At 44.6% G+C, this 20316-nt stretch overlaps 1 protein-coding gene across 2 annotated transcripts in view; it reads right to left on the bottom strand.

Moving 5' to 3' along the window:
* Positions 1 to 1474: 1474 nt before the first annotated feature.
* Positions 1475 to 20316, bottom strand: part of ncoa3 (nuclear receptor coactivator 3) — a 33225-nt gene continuing 14383 nt past the window's right edge. Inside the window, exons 2-23 of one of the 2 annotated variants that reach the window (XM_076751926.1) lie at positions 16817 to 16887; positions 14632 to 14736; positions 14198 to 14358; positions 12887 to 12987; positions 12480 to 12654; positions 12074 to 12265; positions 11695 to 11781; positions 11153 to 11296; positions 9401 to 9548; positions 8656 to 9266; positions 7514 to 8493; positions 7294 to 7417; positions 6363 to 6602; positions 5987 to 6199; positions 5674 to 5791; positions 5378 to 5549; positions 4765 to 5127; positions 4489 to 4599; positions 4102 to 4375; positions 3799 to 3991; positions 3403 to 3613; positions 1475 to 3241 (exon numbers count right to left, since the gene is read on the bottom strand). In XM_076751926.1, the coding sequence (XP_076608041.1) occupies positions 3230 to 3241; positions 3403 to 3613; positions 3799 to 3991; positions 4102 to 4375; positions 4489 to 4599; positions 4765 to 5127; positions 5378 to 5549; positions 5674 to 5791; positions 5987 to 6199; positions 6363 to 6602; positions 7294 to 7417; positions 7514 to 8493; positions 8656 to 9266; positions 9401 to 9548; positions 11153 to 11296; positions 11695 to 11781; positions 12074 to 12265; positions 12480 to 12654; positions 12887 to 12987; positions 14198 to 14358; positions 14632 to 14717 (4716 nt within the window). In that variant the 5' untranslated portion in view covers positions 14718 to 14736; positions 16817 to 16887 and the 3' untranslated portion in view covers positions 1475 to 3229. The remainder of the gene's footprint in view (positions 3242 to 3402; positions 3614 to 3798; positions 3992 to 4101; positions 4376 to 4488; positions 4600 to 4764; positions 5128 to 5377; positions 5550 to 5673; positions 5792 to 5986; positions 6200 to 6362; positions 6603 to 7293; positions 7418 to 7513; positions 8494 to 8655; positions 9267 to 9400; positions 9549 to 11152; positions 11297 to 11694; positions 11782 to 12073; positions 12266 to 12479; positions 12655 to 12886; positions 12988 to 14197; positions 14359 to 14631; positions 14737 to 16816; positions 16888 to 20316) is intronic. The other variant, XM_076751934.1, reaches the window with a different exon arrangement.

Here is a 20316-nt window from a genome sequence, read left to right as displayed (position 1 = left end):
CCCTCTTGTGAGCATGACAGGGATTGCAGTCTTTTGCAGCGTGTGAGGGCCGCGACAGCTGCTGTGTGAGGCAACTGAGAGCCTGGAAAAGACATTGTTGGACAACAGCGCCCCCTTCTGGTCAAAGTGAATGAAAAAATCAGGTCATATGATGTTACTACTGTCGTGTCTATTCCTACAAAATGTTTGTTGATAATGGAAAGTTCCTTTCAGAGTTGTTACTGTGCTTAAGCACAGTTTGGTGGTACTATGTGGTATTATTGTGTTTATGTGACAGTTATGACCTTCACACTGAAATCATTTGATTATCTAAAAATCTGATGCAGTGGTATCAGAGTACATAACAGTACAGCTATAAGACAAAGGCACCATTGTTTGTCTTCATAAATGCATCCCACTAAATCTGCCTTGGCTGCCTGACTTAAGTACAATTTTGAGGTACTTGCACTTCACTCGAGTATTTCCCTTTGATGCTACTTTATACTTCCACTGGTACATTTCTACTTGAACTCTACTGCATGTCAGAGGGTAATAATGATACTTACCTTGACAGCTGCCATTACTTATTACTTGCTGATTAGAATTTTAGGTATAAGACATTTGTTAAGATTTTAAAACAACATATTTTTTAAGATTAAACCTTTTTGGCCTGCAACCAGCTACAACAATAAAATGCTACTGATGATTAGTATTAGCAGCCTAATGGTGTGTCAATATATCACTCACAGAGGACTTTTTTTTTCTGCATATTGTGTAATTTTACTTTGAATTTTTGAAGCATATTTGTCAATGATACTTTTTACTTGAATTTTACAGCAGTATTTATATAATGTGGTATTCCAACTCTCACTACTCACTACGATCCGCTCCTCATACCTACAGAGGGAGCGGGTCCTCTTGTACAGACTCTGCGTTGTTGCACCACCTTGTTCCTACAGTAGCTCAGAATGGACAAACCAAATGCAGAGCTCCTTTCACACTGTTGGTGAGTTTTTTGGTCACTGTAGGTTCTCCTACATGACTGGAAGGAGAAGAGTGAAGCAAGGGGTATTCAGCTGGTTGCTATCTGGAACCTTACCCTTAGATGGCACTAAATCCTACATACTGGACCTGAGTGAAAAGGATTTAGTGCTAGTCATACTGTAAAGGGCTTTATAACCTACAATGGGCAGTTTTTTATTTAAGTTTTCCACATTATGATAATAAGCAGGGTGCAATATTGAAAATCAGAGCAAAGCAGCCTTTCCTCTTACAGAAGAATCTTACATCTAAAATAGGAAAGGATCAGTCATTCATTGGTTTCTTCCAATCACCTGAAGGCCCTCACCAGTTTTGTTTGATCACAGTGATTGTTTAGTCAATGCAACATGCTGGCTGATATGAACCATTACTAAAGTCAGAGTGAGGAAACGGCACGGATGAATCACTGCTCATGATCAGAGTCAGAAGACAGTCAGAGAGCCAGAGTCATGAGTGTTTAAATAGAAATTTGTATTTACATCAATATCAACATCAAAAGAAAAAATCTGTAATATACATCCTGTAAAATGACAGCTTATCTTACCTCCAAACAAAGAAAAACAAAACAATGATCTCCTGCCTCTTTTTGCACTTCATTCAAACTCTACAAAGTTCCTTTTTCCTGAAGTAACAAAATCTGGACAAAACGAAGTTGTTTCCTGAAAAATAGAAGAGATATTGATATGTCTTAAAGTGGATTTCATTCCATTGATATTTCTCTTTCACAGCAAAACATGCTTTGTTTATTTTTCTGGATGTAAAAACCTTCTGCTGTGGGGTTGTGAGTTTCCAGCCCTCTTCGCACTGCACCGATTCGTCCAACTGCGAACAACTGAGCCCCGTGCCCTTTACGCTTACAGTACATAACCATCATATGCTTTTACAGATCCATGATATGTACCCATTTACCATCAGACTAATATAACTCATATAAAAAATGTACACCAGAAACCTCAGAATCTATACAGAGATGTGGAAAAATATCTTTGGATTGCGCATGTTGAGAAGGTAGATTCAGCGAGTTGAGAATAACAGTCAAAAGAAGATTGTGTAAATTAAAAAACAAAACAAAAAAAAAAACAAAAAACACTTAGACAGAGCTGGTGGGGCGTCCTCACTGTATGGCAGACAAAACTCATTCCAGCTCACCTCACACAGAACCCAACAAAACCATATCATTTTATGTTGTCGACTGCCCTGACAGGCTTCACCTCCTCTGCCTTCCCACAAACCTCTGACTGTGTGAAAGCTCAAACCTTCAACTCATCAGATACTTATCACAAGTAAAAGTGCCTCGCTAAAACATGAAATACATGACTTTTTTTTTTTTTTTGGAAAAAATTAAAAACTACAGCATTCAGAAAATGACAAACGAGGGAAAGGAAACCCAAACACACCTGCAATATTTGCAAAGGCATAAAAAAAGCAAATCAACCAAATCAGTATTGACCTATGGGACACAAAAATACAACCAGGTCTCATACTTTGTGCAATAATGGGCCTTTAAAAAGCATGTTTGATATATTTTGTAGAATATTTACAATTCATATTCACAGAGGACATTTGAGACATCTAATACTGCAGTACCATTTGTTTGCTTATAACAGGGGTTATGATGCTCAGTTACAGTCTAAAGTAGAGAGGCAAGACTTATTGCTCCAATCTGCATAACATAGTAAACTGTGTGCTTATAGCTTCCAATGACTTCAAGAATGAGGCGCATCCAAAGGATAAGAAAACAGAAACCCATTGTGAAGGCATTGAATCTCTAGTAAGGCTGTAATGATGAAGAACTATTGCATCAATCTTTATTCCACACAGAAGCTTCCAGGTAAAGTGCCACCACAGCCAGTTGTACCATAGTCCCGTTCTGCAGCCTGGCCGTGACACTGAATACTGCCCAACAGCTCCAGGTTGTTCACATGGTCACACACAAACTGATACTTTGTGTTTGTGTATCACCAGTATGTGAGGCTTCAGTTGGGGCTGAAGACCAGCACAAGTTTGTCCTTGAAGCCCACTTCCTCTTGTATGAGCAATGTGTTGTGCAGAGTCTCCTGCATCATATTTTAGGCTGGAGAACTCCTACTATTTGTCTGTGTGTGTGTGTGTGTGTGTGTGTGTGTGTGTGTGTATCCATCTCTTCTTGGGGCTCAGACCGCTCTGCTACAGCCAAAAGGCTCCAGATTCTGCTGTCACTCACAGGTCTTCAGCAATACTTCTGCAGAGACAGAAACACAGTGAGACGTGTGAACACTCCTTGGGGTTAAAAAAAAAACATGCATCCTTTTCATGCCTATGTTATCTTTCAGCTGTGTCGTAAAACATCAGCTGAGCTTGACGTAAAACCACTTAACTCCTGTGTGTCAAATGATTACCTACCTGATCAGGTCCCATTGGCATTCTGCCCATTCCCATGGGGTTCATGCCCATTTGGCCCTGCATCTGGCCGTGCCTCTGTCCTGGCATTTGGCCCATCTGTCCCGCACCTGCCCCGCTGACTGGCCCAGGTCCACCCATGGAGTTGTTCATCATCATAGGTCCAAACTGGCCCTGGTTGCCCTGCTGAGGGAACTGTTGCTGGGGATATGAGCTGGAAAACCAGAGAAATAAAAGAAGCTGTGATACAAGTCATTTACCGCTGCACTTTATAGAAATGGCACTCGAGGATAAGAGTCTTTGAGTGTGGTGGTAAAATAGTGATCCTTAACCTACAAACCTACAGTTGAATAACTGATGACTAAGTGATTTTGCTCAAGGAAGGTGGACACTACATACTTGTTGCGTGGCATGCCGCCCTGTGGCCAGCCTTTCATGTCTCCAGATGGGTACATGGGCCCTCCTTGTGGATTGCCCTGCATCCCTGGCATCATGCTGTTCTGAGGAGGACCTCCCATTCGTCCTTGCATCATGTTTCCTGGTGGGCTGCTACCTGGAGCCATGAATGATGGGTCCCCCTGCTGGTTCATCCCTGTAAGTACAACAACAGTGAACAGTGAACAAGAACAAGTCAAGAGTCATGAGTGTGAAGGTTAAAGATCAAACGGGAAATGATATAGAGCTCCATGCCAGTCGACTCACCATAATTACCTCCATAGTTGAAGCCCTGCTGTCCAGCCTGGTTCATGGGGGGGCCTCCCATGGGGCTGTCCATGCCTCCTGGTGCGGTGACATTTGGTGGAGGGCTGAAACCTCCTGCTGCCCCCTGCCCCTGCTGCTGCTGTTGCTGCTGCTGCTGCTGCTGCTGCTGTTGCTGCTGCTGCATCAGCATCATCATCCGCTGCCTTCTCACCTGGGAGATGGTCATCATCTCCCTGCTGCGCTGAGCCATCATCTGGGCATTCAGGAAACCAGGCTGCAGACAAACATCAACACTTTGACCTTAATTCTACAAATGGTGACTTGACCGGTGTTACTAGCAACATGGCAAGTGAATGCACACTACATTAGAAGTGACTGACTACAAACCTGACCACCCATGCCCGGAGGCTGCATGCCAGGCTGCATGCCTGGATGCATGGCAGGGTTTCCCCCAGGGGCATGGTCCATCTTCATTCCTTGTCGGGTCTGATTCATGAACTGCCATATGAGACAAGATAAAGCCAGTTCAATATGCCAATCTTTGTCTTTTAATTTTCACTATTAACAAAACATCCAAGAAGCTGCAACTTCTCAGAGAACATAAGCTGCTGTATTCTTTAATCTAACAATATGGAAGGTGTGTATGTGTGTCTGCGTGCTCACCTGCTGTCCCTGGAGTCTCTGCTGCAGCTGCAATCGGAGAGGCTTGGTGGCAGTCATCATACGGGGTCGCATCATGTTTGCACGGGGGTTGCCCATGTTTGCCATGCCAGGAAAGCCCCCTGTCTGGCCCATTTGATTCATCATGGGGTTGAAGCCTCCAGGAGACTGGCCTTGCATTGTGTTGCTACCATAACCAGGCTGCATGCCCACAGAGGGGGGACCAGGGGGCCCAGGGTAGCCTTGGTTATACATGGGTTTTTGGTCCATGCCTAAGGAGGAGTCCGGACCTGGGAAAGGCTCTGATGGCGGGCATGGTCCCTGGCCTTGATCGTGGCCCTGCTGGTGGCCTTCAGGTCCCTGGGTCTGGGGTGCAGAGAAGTCACATGACATGCTAGTTATCTTATTGCAATATCAGCACAATGCTGGATATGGGTATTCATAACCAAAATACTGCTAGAGCAGAGACATAAAACATAAAACAACTGCATGAGAACCACAAGTTAATTGGGACCCATACCACATTTGTGACAATACTGGTAATGGGTTACCATCTCCTGTTAACAAGAAAAGTGGATGCAATACAGAATTTAGTTATCTGTAGTGTGTCCTGTACCTGGCCTACTATTTCAGGGATTCCTAGGGCTCGGTCTATCTCCTGCAGAGCAATGACATCAGCAGTATTGAGCAGAGAGTCCAGCTGGTCAAGAAGAGCCCGTTCATCACTCGGGCCCTCGCTGTTGGCCAGGGGCCCCAGCAGCTCTTCCAGGGGGTGTCCAAACTGTTCCCTACCACAACAAATGACACAGGAGAGTCACTTAAAGAAAATGAGACTTCTGAATTCACCTTGAGGTCTCCTAATTTAAAACAAAAACAAGAGGGATAGGATTTGGACACATGCAGAAAGTTTACCTGTTTGTGTTCCTCTGTGGTCTATCCATTCCCATAGCAGAGTCTGGCCAGGAGGGGGACTGAGGTGGGGGTCCATGTGCACCAAACCGGCTCATACCCATACTGCCTTCATTGGTACCTGCAGCCGTGATAATGGTGATACGATCAACACAGAGTGGAAACAACTAGTCAAACCATCCACTAGTCAGTTCCCAGAAAATGATTCCCATTCAAATATTTACATTACTTCATCATATTATACATCAATTAAGTAAAAGTGCCAAACACCCACTAGTTACAGATTCACACTCTACAACAGAGAAATGAGACGTACCCATATCCATGAGTTGCTGCTGCAGCATAGACCTGGTGTTTGCAGGTACACTGTTGGAGCGGTTGATCATGGGACCTGCCATTGGACCAGAACGACCCATGCCAGGGTGTCCTGGTCCGGCCACAGGGCTACCGCTGGATCTCGGCATCCCCCAGTCCCCTGGGCCTGACATGGGAGGGCGCTGGGGCATTCCCATTCCTCTGCCCATTACTCCTGAACAACACAAAAACCACAAACATTGAGTGTTTCATGAGTAAGTTTATCTACACAGTGAATAATAGAACCTAAGCTTCTCAACTTTGGGTTTAACAAAAAATATAAAACAACAGAAAGCCAGGCTGTGTTGGGTATGTAAAGAAATAAGTGCTGAAATTACTTGTTGGATTCCCCCGTGGTGGACACACACCCATGCCTCCTGGATAGCCATTGGGAATGGGACCAGTTCGGATCGGAGCATCCATGTTCTCCTGTTTGACCAACGTGGGACAGGGGACATTCCTTCTCCCAGCCAGCCCGCCGCCTACTGCTCCCTCTCCACCTATGGGCTTGGCATCCATGGACAAGGCTCTATGATAGGCACCACGCTGAACAGGAGGCATGGGGCCTCTCTCCCCCTCTGAAAGACACACAATCCCAAAATCAGATTAGAGACCTTCACAAATTTAGGTTCTACTATTAAGACTGATGCTGACATGGGAGCATCTACACTGTCATACTTCTTGCAAGACTTAAAAAAGTATCTGACATGTCATATGCCAGGGCTGCTGTGGTAGTATCTGTGTTCTTCAACATGAACTGCATGATGACAGACGATTAGATTTTTGCCTCATTTCCACTGCATGGTAAGGCTTGACTCGACTTGACTTGGTTTTGCATTGACAAAAGTTGTGGATGGTACCTGGTGCTTTAAAGCGAGGTGAGCCGTTACTAAAGGTCCAGTGAAAACACTGCAGACCACTGATTGGTCAGAGAGGATCATTACATAACTGTCGTCTGTCTGACACAGAGCAACCAGAGTCGTCTCATCGTCTGCATGCGGATTTCCCAAACTCTCCTGTTTTTGTCAGCAGTCTTTTGTCTTGCTGACTTTGGCTTTTTCTGAAAAGTTTGAGTGATGGTGCTCATCGATATCCTCCATTGTTCATAGCAGTTTACGTGGCATCGCTATGACAATCAGATAAGAATCCCTCCTACATTTAGGGTGTAAAATCTGTACTTGGGAAAAGTAGAGTCGAGCCAAGCCATACCATGCAGTGGAAATGAGGTTTTTGATTACATGACACTTTCAATTAGATTGACTGACTTACCATGTAAACTGTCAGGCATATTTCCTGGTTTGTTTCCCACTTCCTTCCCTGCTCTGGAGTCTGGTTCCGGGTAGAAGCCAGAGTTGTTCCTTGGGACACCCAGAATGGTCTCTAGAGTCTCCGCCTGAACCGTGGAGACAAAAGAATGACTAGAAAACAGCGTTCTACAGGGCATTTTAAACTATATCTAACAAATTGTAGTTTTGAGCAAAAGCTTTACCTCATCAGATGGCTCCAACTTGACCTTCCCATCCATGCAGTGGGGGTCAGAGCTGGTGACCCCTGCACCCTGAGCTCCTCTCCCCTCCAGCTCCTCCAGCCTTGGCTTCATATCACCACCTTCTTTTGAGTCATCCTTATTAAGGAGGTAGTGAAGAAGGGCATGGGGCTTCTCCTTCTTAGGGCTGTGCTGCTCCTGCTTTGACTCTGACCCCCTAGCCCCTCCAGCGGCTGCAGGCCCAGGCTCCGGTGCCCCTGAATCCAGGCTGCTCTTCCCAGTGGCCTCAGCTGTGATGCGAGCCACCTCGTCAGGAGTGTTCCCATTCTGTAGGAGCTTGTGGAGGATCTTGTGCTTCTCCTGCAGTGACTGACTTGTTAAATGTCCCGTGCTGCCTGAGGAGGACACAGCGCCATGATTCCCACCTGTAGAGGAGGACACTCCTGTTGAGGATGAGGGGCTGGTGACGGCTGTTCCATCTTTAGCCTCAGGCATGGAACTGGGCCCAGAGCATGGTGGCACCAGCTCATCTGTAGGGGAGGTGAGGAGCTGTAGAAGCTTCTTGTGGCACTTGTTGTCAGGGACCCGTCGGTTGGATTCTCCCCCGACCAGACCCACCTCTCTGCTGGCCTGACTGTCTGGCTTATCAGGAGGACCCTCGCTGGTGGGGGTGTGTGGGTGCTGCTGAGACTGCTGCTCTCCTCCAGCCCCCAGTGAGCTGCCTGGGCTCTTGGAGTCAGAGTAGGATGGGAGTTTACAGAGTCCCCCTGCTGCCTGGTTGGTGGAATTGATGCTCGGGGAGCTGTCAGGCTTGTGAGGGGGAGGAGAGGTGAGGGGGGAGGGCATCGGATTGCCCACACCCTCACTGATGGCTTGGAGGGCATTCAAAGAGCTGCTGGAGAAGGTGGTGCCTCCTCCTCCTCCTCCTCCTCCTCCTCCTCCAGAGTTACCAGGGTGGCTGGAGCTCATGGGTGAGTTCATACCTGCAAAGGAAACAACCAGAGACATGACATCAATCCATGTAATTAATAACACAAGTGTCAGAAAATGTGTGACTTAAGACGCTATGATCAGTACATCAAATTAACTTGGGTTTTAAACATTCTTGATAGTTCTCGAGAGTTCTAGTAAAGTTTGGTTCATACCTCCGGGAGAGAAGGGGCTGGCACCCATCTTGGGGCTTCCTCGGACTCTGGGTGAACCCATAACATTGTGTGGGGGAGCGTTAATCCCAGGACTGGCCTGGGGCGGACTGGTCATTCCCATCCCATACCCTCCACCCCCAGGCCCAGGTCCGCCTCCACCGCCGTGGAACTGACCCATCTGCTGATGTTGGTGCTGCTGCTGATGCATGCCATGGTGGCCCATCGGATTCATGGGCCCCATCTGGTTCATTGAGTTCATGGGTGAGTTCACTGGATGCATGGAATTCATCTGATTCATCTGACTCATGTTGTTCATCTGATGCATGGAATTCATTTGATTCATCTGATGCATGGGACTCATCTGATTCATGGGACTCATCTGATTCATGGGATTCATTTGATTAATCTGGTTCATGGGATTCATGCGGTTGCCCCCAGTGTACGGAGGCACTCCTCTCTGTGACATGTTGCCCTGTTCAGCCATGTTGTAGCCCCGGTTCATGCCCATGCCCCCTCCTGGACCCATGTTCATCTGTTGGTTGGGATTGTTCACGCCCATGTTTTGAGGCCTCATGCCTCCACCCTGGTTTCCACGATAACCATTCTGCTCCCTACAAGGAAAATCAGTAAATAACAAAAACTGTTAATGGACAACATTAAAGCACATACAACACAGTGACATAATCATCCAATTTAGGTTCAATTTTAGGTTTAATCATTTTTGTAACAGTTACAGCATTCACACCTTTGCAGCAAGTGTGTGGAGAGGAAAGAGTGGGGCTCATTGGTGCTGGGATTCCTGCAGAGGTCGCTCCTGGTCTGGGCTGTGACTGGGGTGCCATCAGACAGTGAGAAGCGGTACAGCGGAGTCTCCGCATGGCCATTGTGGAAAGCTGGAGTAGAAAAAAGGAGAATTAAAGCTCCCCAAACATAGCTGACAATGGGACAAAACATGTACATAACATCATAAAAAGCAAACGCTGATATAACAGCCGGTTGTGGCGGGAACTTAAGCTGAATTTCAATTTAGCCTGTGATGCGGACACAACACAGATGTTTTTTCCACCTGACACCGCAGCATGTTTCAAGGTGTCCCTCAACTTGATGACATGTTGGAAGTTATAACTACGATAAGAATGACTCTCATGCACCTATTTGTATACTTTTCATTTGATACACTTCTTTCATAATTCCTCTTTTTGAAAACCGATCCACTTCTATAAACACAGATTTTTACTAAATCAAAGAGTTAACCTTCAGTCGTTGATGCTGGTAACAAATACACCTTCCATGTCGCTGCTCTGGTATGAAAAGCCTTCTAGTGTTCACTGTCTAAAAGCTTTTACTGTGAAGCTGACTGAACTAACACAGAAATTACAACTTGTGATATTTTGGCAAAGAAGGCCAGATCAGAGGATCGGAGGCAGCTGTTTGATTGATGATTAAGAACAAAAGAAAAGTAGAACAAAACTACAAACCACAGAGACTCTTGCCCAGCAGCTACAACAGTACTGAAAGTTGAATACAAAGATTTTAATAAACTGCATTTTCTTTCTCGTCACCTACATGACAATACATGTTGCAACGACACAGCTAAATTCTGTGAGTAGTGTAGCTCAGTGCATAATATGTGTGCATAGCAAGTGTGTGGTTGAGTGAGTGAGTAGCAGAAAAGTGATGGTGAATGCAGAGCAGAGGACAACATTAGCAGTAATTTGTCAATTTGGCAGTAAATGTGCGTTGTAGGTTACAGTGTGTCAGTTCATAAATGTTGCCGCTTCCCAAGAGCAAGAGAAATGTCTGTTTTTCCCCATCTGCTGAAAAAGTGAAAGGAGTCAGCCCCGAAGTCCCAGTACCAACCCCACCCATTTTTCCGAGTACTGTGTGCAGTGGAAGCACAAACAGATCTACAGTTTAGATAGAAGTGTGGATGGAATAGGCACGTGTCTAAAGGGTACAAGACCGAAAGTGTTTGGTTGAAATGCTGCACAGTTATCATTCACTGTCTACTGTGAAAATGCTTGGTAACCCGTGTGGTCATCCTCTGTTAGACCCCATTAAGTCAGAAGTGTTATTTACTGAGTCTTACAAATCTGGTCATGTCTCCTGTTACACTGTACATTACTCATTAATGGTGTGAGCCTCTTCTTATTCTAGTGAGAGCTGTGTCACACATACCAAAAGCTTCAGTGTAGTGGTTTGCATTCTCTTACATTCCTTGTATATTTTTGTGATTGCTGCTTTCTTAACAATGCTTAAACCTGCCCTCATGTCCTAATAGCAGATTATGCCTTTATCAAAGTTTGTGACCATGCTCTAATTCTAAGGAATCCATTCACAGGCTGAACGTGTGGAAATGATGTTGCTTTGTAAGCATCTGCTACTGTGTAGCTGTAATGTAATTTGTAATGTTAATGTTATGCTAATGTAATTTATGGTGTGAGTGACTGATGGTGGCAAGGGAGGTTAGATGATGTTGAGGTGCAGAGCTACATACCATCTTGATAGTGGCGTTTGTAGGACCACGGCTGTCCCTCACTTCGATGGAGGAACATCTGCATGCAGCGTCTAACCAGGTCCTCCCAGCCTGGACGCATAGTGGTGTGAAGAGAGCTCTGCTGTTCAATTTCAATCAGTTTACCTGCAACAGAAGATGCAACATTAGGACGACACAAACAGTGATGGCTAATGGTGGTTAAAAAAAAAAAAGCAATAACTTTAGAGGTAGTGTATATTTGTAATACAGTGTAGTAGGAATCTATACATCTCTAAAGATCTAGAATAACATGGCTTGAAAGGTCACATTGCTGGATCAGTATAAGTAATGAGGGTGTCGTAGTAGAAGTAATGTTTATTTCTAAAAGGGACAAGTACACACCATCAACCACTGCCACCTAACACAGCATTTATAACCTTGGTTAATTTGGCTAAGGCCTTTGTTACATGATGAGCTTAACAAAAACATTTCCAAAGGTCATGTCACACACAAAATTAATACACTTGGGGAAAGTACTTGCATCAATAACAGTGGAAACTTACCAGACAGTTCATGGCGAGTGCTAAATCTCTCTGTCCTCTCTACTGCGATGATGCGTCGTGCCACACAGATCATACATGACTGCAAATCTGAGCAGAGAGACAATGCAATGGTAAGTCTTGATTTGGCTCTGATGGAGGAGAAACTGGACATTCAAAAGCTTACTCGTGTGTAATATTTGCAGCATTTAAGTACAACTGACCAATAAATGTATGCAAGGGCACAGCTACACAGAAATGTAAGCCAAGAACATCACTGGAAAATGTAAATGTGCTCTGCTTTGTAGCTGCAGGTTATATCACATCCTCTGCATGAGCAAATGATGATATTGTTACATGTTTACTTGTATTTTCTCATGTCTTAATGAAAAAAAAAAAAGACCTTCTCCCTCCTCCATCATGGCCCGGGGCTGAGTGAGCGCAAAACACTGCATCGTCTCATAGCGTTGGCCCCCAGACCTCTCTTCTGACAACCCATGAGTCTGACCATGGACAAAGTTCACCAGCATACGACAGTTGAAGGTGTGGCTCTTCTGCCGGGGTGCCTCTCCACCCCATGATGCCCCATTTGGAGCTGTGGAGAGAAAGAGGCAACAGGTGACTCTGTGTGTGTGTGTGTGTGTGTGTGTGTGTGTGTGTGTGTGTGTGTGTGTGTGTGTGTGTGTGAGAGCATTTAGATGTTCAGCTGTTCAATCATTTAGGCACATGTGTGTGAGTAAGTGACCACGTGTGATTGTACATTTCAGTATGCACGATCTTGAATGTGTTTGCACCCATGCATGTCTCACCATTAGACTTGGGGAGATTCTTGTGAAACTCCTCCCTGTCCTCATCATGGATGATGTTGTACACGCTGGTGTTGATCAGCTCTTCCTGCTTGTACTGTAGGTACTGGGTCACGTTGTCTGACACAAACACAATGCTGCCCTCTCGGTTAACCACAAACAGAAAGCCATCCAAGGCCTGAGGGCAGCAAGGACACAAAAATGGAGAGTTGAATGAAGGACTTATCAATGCAAGTAACAACAGAAAATATACCTTACTTGATTACTATTTTGACCCTCTAGACAGCGCCATCTGAGACATTTCTATCAACTTCAAATTAGCAGTGACAGCAAAGCACTAGTCCAGCATATGGAACAGCAGGTAATTGTGGTTGGTCTTTTGCCCCCCCAGTGATTGTCCCCAAGCTGACCTGTAGGAGCAGCGGCCCCAGATGGTCCTTGTCAATGACCCCTTGACCAGTGGAGGACACATCTGCCTTCTGGACATCGTCATCACTGCAAGAGCTCTTTCCTGAGGACATATGACACACATCACACAACTGAAGAAGAGAATTGTCTTTTTATAACAGCCATCTATGCCTGTTCTTTTTTAGTTGGTACATTAAATATCACAAATCATGGTGTTTTCAGCCACAGTATAATAGATGATATTTTATTTTACAGGACTTTGCGTGATCATGCTGTTTGCAATAATTTCATGGAGGTCATTCTATGATTTCCAGCTCGCTGTGGGAGCTGCTTCCCTATTGCAATGACACTTAGTAGTTTTTTCTGGCCAGCAGGTGGCAGCATGAGCCATGGCTGCATGGTTAGCATGCCTTTCTATTTTTAAAAACAGCATGTGTCTGAGGCTTTGTTAGATAACACTCTATGTAGAGGGGTCATCTGTGGAGCTAAGCAAGATGGCAAATAGTACTGACGATGGATTAAATTCAATTTCTAAACAAACTAGCAACATGGGCCGACAGAGCTGAGAAGGCAGTGACTTCCATAAAAAAAAATAAATAAATAAAAAACACCTGAGAGGCTGACGCAAATATGTGTAAACAAGGGGAGGGAAAAGGTGGCTTAAATGGACAGCAGACAGAAAAGAGTGGAAAAAGAGAGGCCCTCCATCATTCCCATCCTGTAACTATGGCAACCTAGCTGCCTAACACCCGGCCAGCAGTAGCCAGCTGTGACCCTCTGGGTAGATTCCAACGTGATTGCTCTCCCTCTTCTTTACCCACTCAACCTCACATACCTAATCTGAACTGAGCTAAAGCAGGGGAAGAAAATATCCTCCTTTTTGTTTCCAATCATGTCAAAACCGCAAAATGACTGGATGAAGGATACAAGCGACTCTCTATAAGGCCTGATGTCTGAATCACCAGTGACTCCAGCCAGTCTCCCAGAGAGAAGCATGGTTTGGCACTAACAGATACACACTGTCACTTACAGCCTTGAGCCATGACCACCAAGGATTGGTCTCAATTACTGGTGTTCATTTACCCCCAGCAATACAAACAGCCTGGCTGTCAGTCTGGAGCAGCCTGGCCATGAACCAAACACACCACTTCATCACTGGCATCATCTGTCCTGCAGCAGAGTACAAGACTCAGCCTAACTTTATTCACTGTTCATCCCCCAAAGCAAACACAGGAGAAGACAAATGGTGTGTTTTGCACGAGTCTTTGTTTATGACCAACAGTCCACGGGTGTAATTTGCACAGTGGTGGTACCTTGCTCTTTGATTTGCCTGATCTGTCTCACAGTCTCCTTGAGGATGGCACATTTGTCAGGTTTGACGTTGAAGCTGTCAATGTTGGAGAGGTTGGCAGAGATGAGCTCAGCCAGCTCTTCGATGTACTTGCTCTCCTGTTCCCTCCGACGCTTGTCACACCTGCCGGGGCGCCAAAGGGATTAGACGTGTTACCATGACAACCTCACCTCCCCGTGCCCCAGCCGTATGGCCTGCATACGGCCGAGGCTCAGATGTTTCAGATATTTTTGCTAGCAGCATACACACATTTGGATCGGGGGGTTGGGGGGGTGTTTACGTGAGGCCAGGAGGAAGTAAGTGACCTCATGCATTTGTTGACATTCACACAAAAAACAGCAGCAGACAAAGTGGATTGGGATGTGATTGACACTAAACAGAAGTTACAGCACTCACCCTAACCCCGGTGTGTCACAGGTGGACAGTTTACGTTTGCGGTCAGAGCACAGCGGCTCCAACGAGTTGTCTCCTACGCCACTCATCTTCAGCGCATATCAGCACCTGAAAACAAACATGCATCATATATATAGTACACGTACACATACATATACTGGCAGTGCAACATGATCAGAAGGAATGAACTGAGAGTGTGGTTTTATTCACTCATATGTGTGTGGGACAATCTAATCAAAAGAGGAGTGTGAATTGGAAAGTGCTCGCAGCTGTCCACTCAAAAACTTTGGCAAATTCAGGCAAACCTTGAAAACTTAGTGTCAAGTTATGGAAAAAAAAAAAAAATAGCCCCAAGCTACTGAGGTTATATATGAAGTGACTTCCAAGGGAAGAGTAGATTGTGGATTCCTACAGATTTATGAGGGTACACTATCCAGTTAGTAAAGCAGCCTTGGTTCCTGCTTAGTGCTTGATGGGAGTGAAATCTCATCTGTTCCACTGCGAGGAGCGACTGATGATGATGTAGTGATTTGGAGCCTCGGGGGAGATGGGTCATCCTGCGTTCAGCCAGCCTGCCCGCTAGAATGATACCACTCTGCCAGCAGCGGCAACACACGTACACACTGCATATACAAACCGTTTCCAGTACACTGACATGTTCAGGCATGTCGCAGTACAGTCTGTAAGGGAGATGAGTGCAACTAGCTACTGTCCCAGCAAGGCACATATTCACCAGCCTGCCCCTTTGTCTAACTGCCTGGGACTGCAAGAGCAAAAAACACACACAGGCTTGTGAAGCCTAGAAACAATCCAGGCGAGGCTCCACAGCGCATTTCAGGGACTGGTGAGAATTATTCCTCTTCCGCATTCCCTTTACTCTGCATTCCCCATAGTTGTCTACATCCGTTCTTTCTTCCAATGGGTTTCAACTGCTTCCCCCCGTATCATCCTAAGACAACCCCTCTGTTTTCTCCCTCCCTCTCTCCCTGGGTGTAGCAGTGCTGGGCTGGGGACCCTGCCCTTGTTTTCTTGCTCTGGCACTGCCCTGCGTCTGACCCTGTCAGAGTTCGCATTAGAGGAAAACTCCTTACCCACCTCTAAGGTCACAGCTCTTTCCTATTCTTACCAACACAAAGCTGTAGCGTGCAGCTGTACAACCAGACTCCAACCTTATCCTGGACTGTATGTGTGTATGTGCACAGACAGGCACTCTTGAACACAGAGTGGGCTCTTTGCAGAGTGGATAAGTGTAGAATGGATGGGAGCCATTACGCAACTCCTGCTCCGTAATGGCAGGCTAGGACATGCAGCCCAATCACCCACCACCACTACTACTACGAGAAGAGCACCGAGTCTCAGACATGCACTCTGTGCCATAAATCTGCATCGCATGCTTCTTGTCTGTCTACCTTTCACCACCCCTCTCTAAATCTGCCTGTCCTGCTCCGGCTCCGGCTGTGACTCTCACTGCCCTCCCTTCTCTCCTTCTTCCTTCCTTCCTGGTTTCTGTCCTAAGGCTCACCTCTGCAGCAGTGGGGAAAGATGACATCAGCCCTCAGTCAACCTCACATCCTGAAACGGACAAACAGCAAAGCTGGGGGCTGCTGGGGGTCTTTTTTTTTTGAAAACATGGAATGTATAGTGGTGTAGAATAGTTAGTAATAGTTTCTACTCTGGTCATGGTGAAGCAACGCAGAAAACCAGAGTAAATGTAAACAGGTTTCAACATGGAAATGCAATGTAACAAAGAGATACTGAGTCTCTTTGTTACATAAAACTAAAAGAACTGAAAAGTATGTTCTCATGGGATGTAGATGCACAACTCACTGTGCTTTTTGTGTTCACAGTGTGTTTCACCAGTTCACTCACACTTACCATCTGCACTTTCTAAAACTTTGAATGAAATCTGAAAACTGACAACCAAAGTGGACAACACACATAGAGCAGAGTCAGAGATTGTGGGGTGGGTGAGTCTCAACAGGCCTGGCAGTATGTCACTGACCTGAGTCAGCTTCATCTGACAATGTGAAACTTGATATGTTACACAAACCACGAGGTGCCAAAAAGCAGCAGCTGCCAACATGAGAAATATAACATCTCACAGTTAAAAATGAAATGGTCTAGATCTTTAATGGCCTGTCCATCTGGAGTGTGTGTGTGTTTATCTCTACATATACCACATGCTCACCTTGACCAGTACAAGCCCCGGTGGTCAAGCTCCATCCAGGGTCTAGTGTCGCTTCAGTGTCTCAACATCTCCTGAAAACAGACAGAAGATAAAAGGGTCATGAACTGCGGTGCTCTCTGAATGTCTGGGTGTCTCAATATGACTTGATAATGGCACTGCACTGCTTCCTATGAAAATAGCACGAGATCTTTATGGTGTGCTTTCACAGAAATTCATGGGAAAATCTGATTTCTAAAATTGCACAGGAAGCCACAGCAGATAGCATCCTGTTTGCGTCCTCCCCTCAGCCCGTTCCACTGCGTCATCACTTCCCTTTCCTGGAAATGTGGCCACTCATCCACCCTATTTACATATTCTATTCATCAGGCTGGTTCCCTGTCACCCTGGTTCCTACTCACACCTTGCACGATTGCTGCTGGCCATCAGAGTCTTTCCAAAGCTTAGCTTAGCTAACTGAGTATTAAGAGAACAAGACCCATTCTAACAGAGGTCAGAAATTCCTGCAAAATTTATTCAAATTGTTGCTAACAATTAATTTAAACTCTGATCTGAAAAATATCTTTTTGCTACTGTGGACATAACTCAGCAAATAGTATGTTACGGTAACAGAGATGCTACTGAGCACGTAACCTTTCTCTCCTTAGACAATATACACTGCTTATACTGTTTTGAGAACAATTTGTCAGACATGATATATGTGCTAGTAACCATTCTGTCAAAGCTTTCATAACCTTCAGTACTTTGCAATGCTATTCATAATCACAGTAAAGAAGGCCCTCTGGGGTTTAGTGTTTTCTCCTCAGAGCAATTGAATAAGCTTTCATCCAAGCAAACGAAATGAATCTCTCTTGAGCTGGTCACTGACATCTGTGTCCAGTTTTTGCAACATTAAAGACATAATAATTTTTTGACTGCTTAGGATTTTTCGAGCTACATTATCATATCAAGGGGACCTGTCATTGGGTGCTAACATAAAAACAGGGAGGGCCTGGTCTTCAGTGTTTGGGCACAAATTGCTCCCAAAGAGCCACTGACCTTTAGCACCAGTATCCTAGTGTCAAAGATAAGCCTGTCAGGTGTTCTATCTTTCACTAAGAAAAAATAAACAAAACAAAAAAAAACTCTTGAACTGTTGTTCTCTGTGCACATGTGAAGTAAAAAATACAGATTAAATATACAATATTAAAATGTGTAACCTCCTGAAAGGAAGAAAAATCCTATCATGATATCTCTCTTGATGTTTAGCCATATTCACAAGGCAGCAGTCAAAAGCATGCAACCTAGTCTGCAAACAGCTTGTGTGTGTGTGTGTGTGTGTGTGTGTGTGTGTGTGTGTGTGTGTGTCTGTGATCCTCCACCACAGACCACTGATCACATCAGTTCTAAACGCTGGGCTGCTACTGAGCTAATGCTGCAGCTGAATAATTTAACACTGAGAAAGAGAGGAAAGTGTTCCCTTTCTGTCAACTGTCCAAACATGGTTTAATAATTCTGAGCTGACTCTTCACCAAAACAAATCAACTATTCACAGAAATAGCAATATGTGAATATTTTTTACCATCCTTTCTGATGTTTCAGTTTTGCTGTAACCTCAACTCTCATTCAGGTCCAACAGACAGTGAAACTATTCATCTCTGTGCTTTCTATCCTTATTTACTGACACAGGTACAAACACACATCATGCATGCACGAGCCACTACTGGAAGTGAAATGTAATTCAAACCAGCAGACATAATCACCTGTGTGAATATGAACCTCAGGAGGAGGAGGAGTCAAAGCAGACTGCGTAGAATAAAGAGTGGGGGAGGAGGAGGATGAACAGGGAGGGGGAGGGGAGAAGCAAGGAGACAGCGCTGAGACAAACAGTGTTCGGTGTCATACTGGTAGCAATACTGAGTATTTAACTTTCAAACAGTTCCTACACTAAATCTGTTGGCGACTTGTTTAGAAACAGAAAGTCTGTCAATCACTGCTTTTAAAAATATGTTTCTGAATACTTTTTAAAATCAAAATGCAAAGTTCTCATTGCAGTACCAATAAAACACACAAGTACGCTCACAATGCAACAAACAACCAAAAGCTACAATGAAACTGGAAGCAAACAGAAAGTTTCATGTGTCTAATGCTGAATGCTGCTGAGTAGAGTAATTATAAGTGTAAGAACTAAATTTATGGGTTGTTGCTTTTGTGTCTGTTTTGAAAGGGCACCACGATTGTAGGGAGAAAAACAAAAAGCAGCACCTCCATGGATGCACTGAACACAGTGCGTGACGGACAGGAGTCATAACGCGAAAACCATTTCTGTTGTCCAGTAACTACTGTTTTGCTCTGTCCCCCCAGGAAAATCTATTGAAGTCCTACATATTTCAGTCTCTCTGGTGAAAATGTCCAGTGAAAATAATTCCCGAGTTGAATGTGAAAATATTCCTGCTCTACACACCGTTTGCCCCACTGCTTCTCTGATGTCCACCTTCTCTCTCACTCCTCTCCTGATTTTGGTGAATGAAGAGTTTATTTCAACCAAACCAGAGTTTGTGGTGATTGCTGGAACAGTGAAAGATGAACCAGGAAGGTTTTGGTGAGTTATATTTTGTTTCTGTCACATTTGAATGAAGCGTATTTTACAATGATAAAATTAGTGTTTCTGGGAATCAAGTCTGGTGGCTTTAGAGACAGCCAATTAACAAGGTATCGTTGGAGGGATTCTTCACATAATATTGGCAGACACTTGGAATAACACTCTGAGCTAGTCAGAAGCAATGATAAACACGTTTAGTGGACGTACAATGACAATGTACAAACACACTGTGAGCTTACACTGCAGCCCGTTTCGTGGCTGCCGGCTGCAGCACTCTCACTATGTACTGGAAAAAGTTCAAAAATTGTGGTCTCCATTAGTCACTTGGACACAAAAACTGTGTTGTGAAAATAGGGTGCATAATCAGAAAATATTTGACCAGTCTTTCTCCTATTTGTCCAGGACATTGAAATCTTCCAGGACATGTGGACCGGCACCAATTGGAAACTCTGCACATAACGTCACTTTCATTGATAGAAAACGAAATGTAGGTCAAGCTGAAATGGGTGAGCAATTCAACAACATAGTACAAGACATTATATGATTTGTTTCTTTATAAGGTGTGGGTATGTAGATCTTTTAAGAGATGTGTTTATTTCGAAAATAAACATTTTTTTTTTTAATAGCAGGGATCTTTTAACATTATTGGTCAATTTTGACAGCCCTGGTAGTTCAACAAAATATGAAAGCATGCAGGAAAATATTTCTAAACTTGAAAAGGCTAAATGGTGACAATGGATTTCGGGTCAGAAGTCGCAGTGGCTAGTGAAGGGTCAGACACAATCCTTTGTTCAATAAACTATTTTGAGTGTGAGGGGTTTTGCTTCCTCATATCTTCCTCAAAACTACCAGTCAACACTGCCACCATTTCCGTACCAATCATTTGTTACAGAACAAGCATTTAAATGTCACCAGAGACATG

Source organism: Chaetodon auriga, chromosome 2, assembly GCF_051107435.1.
Source record: "Chaetodon auriga isolate fChaAug3 chromosome 2, fChaAug3.hap1, whole genome shotgun sequence".
Classification (NCBI taxonomy): Eukaryota; Metazoa; Chordata; class Actinopteri; order Chaetodontiformes; family Chaetodontidae; genus Chaetodon; species Chaetodon auriga.
The sequence above is the reverse complement of the archived record's forward strand: the minus strand, read 5'-3'. Positions and strand labels throughout refer to the sequence as shown.